This window comes from Cadophora gregata (assembly GCF_030347475.1).
Source record: "Cadophora gregata isolate MNR1 chromosome Unknown scaffold_11, whole genome shotgun sequence".
NCBI lineage: Eukaryota > Fungi > Ascomycota > Leotiomycetes > Helotiales > Ploettnerulaceae > Cadophora > Cadophora gregata.
Genome location: NW_026695934.1, coordinates 1,697,509 through 1,700,468, shown reverse-complemented (window position 1 = coordinate 1,700,468; position 2,960 = coordinate 1,697,509). Strand labels below are relative to the sequence as shown.

Here is a 2,960-nt window from a genome sequence, read left to right as displayed (position 1 = left end):
GAACTGCCTCTTTCGGGCGTAGTTCGGCAGTAGCGCCATATTGAGTTTGGCAGTCAGGGGCAGCATGCGCCTCAGGGCTCGGCAGCACAGGGATACCCGATCCTACGCCGACAAGGGTCCTCTGGGCCGACTCTTCCTATCCGAACATCGTCAACGTCCGTTTTCCTTTCCTCGATGACACCCTCAACCCCTGCCTTGCAGTGAACACAGACTCAGTACAGTAGTAGTCAGACTCAAACTCAAACTCAGACTTCCTCCCTCTGCTGTTCTGTCCCTGTCTCTATTATTATTCCGATGATCTGATCCCTCCTGTCCTGCGCAACTGCTCCTCCCTCTTCTCTGGCGTCTCAACCTGCATGCTTCTTGCCTTGCTCTTTACAGTAAGAACAGCTAGTCTGGGCTCAGTTCCGCACGCGTAGGACAACACTATTCCCAACCGCTCCGCGCTATCTGTCCGCTCAATTTGGCCTTACCGTCCCAAGCAACAATCCGTCCAATATTCGTTTTGGTAATCCGGCGCCTTGTCTCTTCTTGGTGCGTGAGAGAATTCGTCTGTTAGCGCTCTGGACAAGCCATTCCATTTCCAACCCGTGGTGCAGAGCAGTACTGCGTAGAGGGCACCAAGAACTTTCACTGACCAAGCTCTTCTCTGCCACAGATTCCAGATGAGCCAATATTGTAGTCACCCTGAGAATTCACCTCTATTATCGTCCCAACTCTATTGAACGAGAAACCTCGTCTTCCGATCATTCCATCATCCGGACAGTCACTATCGATCGACTTCTCTCCGACGTCTGCTAGCTTCTCAGCCTCAACGCACCATTCGGAATCGAATAGAGTTCGGAGCCTCTGCCCTGTTCTTCTGGGTCTCCTATCGGCCTCCATCCTCTAAGCTGAAGATCGACGGCCCGTGTTCAAGGTGGATTCCCACGACCTTACAATACGCAGTAGAGCCCCTACCGCCAAACGAAAACCCACTCCACTCCACTCCACTCCTATCGTCTCGACCCCCATCGGCAAGCTCTAGCCACTGCGCTGCTCCCACACAATACACCCTGTTCGTCACTGCGCCCTCTCCTCTACCTACCTCCCGCTTCTCCTCCAAGCCTATCCTCCCTCCCACAAAACTTCACCATCGACACTCGTTTTCGATCACCACCGCCCATCGACTGTGGCTTACAGTTCTTCAACACTCGATACAATTTAATATCTAATACATATCCTCGATCGTGTTCCTTCCCTCGTTTGGGAGCACGTCATGGAGAATCAATCGACATACAGAGGGAGTGCCATCTCTGGCATCTCTGCTGCGACCACACCAATGCGTCCAGGAACTCCAGAAAGCAGGAGTAATCCATTCAGCGATGACATCTCCCCCGCGCCTCGATCAAACCCATTCGCTTCGCCCTTCAATTCGAGACCCGCCTCGTCTTTCGGTTCTTCCTCCGCTGTCAGAGCTCTCCCATCCAGATATTTCCATTCGAGGAGAGTACATAAGGGAGAGGTAGAGAAGCCCTGGATGGCAAAGAAGGACCCCAAGGAAAAATGGGTCACGATCATTCCTCTCGTTGGATTGTTGCTTGGATTCGGCGTCGCAGGTTTCTTGATTTACGATGGTCTGTCATCTGTCGTACACCACAAGTACTGCCCTGTCATGTCGGATGACTTCTCCCAAGGTCTGAATACGAATATTTGGACCAAAGAAGCTGAAGTCGGTGGATACGGGTAAGCATTTCATCTAAATTTTCAACGTGCCAGTCTGACAATATTTAGCAATGGCCAATTCGAGCAAACGACTTTGGACGACACGAATGTCTTCGTCTCAGGCGGCAAGCTCATTATCAAGCCGACCCTTCAAAATGCGGATCTCATTGATTCCAATAGTGTCATCAACCTGACAGCCGATGGAACCTGCTCGTCCACCGTCATCAAGAACTGTGTTTCGCAAACTAACTTGACCACTGGATCTATCGTCCCACCTGTTCTTTCCGGACGTGTCAACACTAAGAAAGGAGCAACCATCAAGTATGGTCGAGTTGAGGTTACCGCCAAGATGCCAGAGGGTGATTGGCTCTGGCCTGCAATCTGGATGTTGCCAGTTAACGAGACCTACGGCCCCTGGCCATTGTCTGGAGAGATCGATATTGTCGAATCTCGCGGAAACAACCATACCTATGCACAGGGAGGAAATAACATTGTCTCGTCCGCTCTTCACTGGGGTCCTGATCCAGCCAACGATGCCTGGTGGCGCACCAACGTCAAGCGAAGCGCTCTTCACACCACTTATGCCAAGACAGAACACACTTTCGGTCTTGAGTGGTCTCAAAAGTACCTCTTCACCTATGTCAACACACGTCTCCTCCAGGTCCTCTACACCAATTTCAACAAGCCTCTCTGGGAGCGTGGAGGATTCCCTCTTTCCGACAGCAACGGAACTCGTCTTCAAGATGTATGGAGTGAAACCGGCCGCTACCAGACGCCTTTTGACCAGGAATTCTACCTCATAATCAACGTCGCCGTTGGAGGAACCAACGGTTGGTTCGAGGATGGAAAGAGTGGCAAGCCATGGCTCGATGGTTCAACCACTGCCAAGCGGGACTTCTGGTCTCAACGTAACGTCTGGTACCCAACATGGCAGAAGGAAGGAGCGGGCCAGATGGAGGTCAGCAAGGTGGAGATGTGGAAGCAGTGCGATGGCAATGAGGACAATGAATAGACGTCCTTCAACTGGATTGGTACGCATGGCGTTGTGATCTGTAGAGCATATACGATAGGCCGTTTCGATTGTTGATAACTACACCCTTGAGTTTTTGTGGGATTGATGTATTTTGGCGAAACGGGAACTTGGCACTTGGACCGGATATAGACTATTTGCTTTGTCATGTTTTGTTGTTGGTTTGTGGCATTTTTTTTGGCATTCTAGCTGGTCGTTGGTCTGCAGTCAATGGACGATACTCCAG

General features: G+C 51.2%; 1 protein-coding gene across 1 annotated transcript; it reads left to right on the top strand.

The window, feature by feature from the left end:
- Positions 1 to 1,258: 1,258 nt before the first annotated feature.
- ONS95_002667 (uncharacterized protein) lies at positions 1,259 to 2,716 on the top strand (the record flags this gene model as incomplete). The annotated part of the gene is made up of 2 exons (XM_058495936.1): positions 1,259 to 1,725; positions 1,774 to 2,716. The coding sequence occupies 2 exons, from the start codon at positions 1,259 to 1,261 to the stop codon at positions 2,714 to 2,716; spliced, it is 1,410 nt and encodes a 469-aa protein (XP_058354665.1).
- Positions 2,717 to 2,960: the final 244 nt, after the last annotated feature.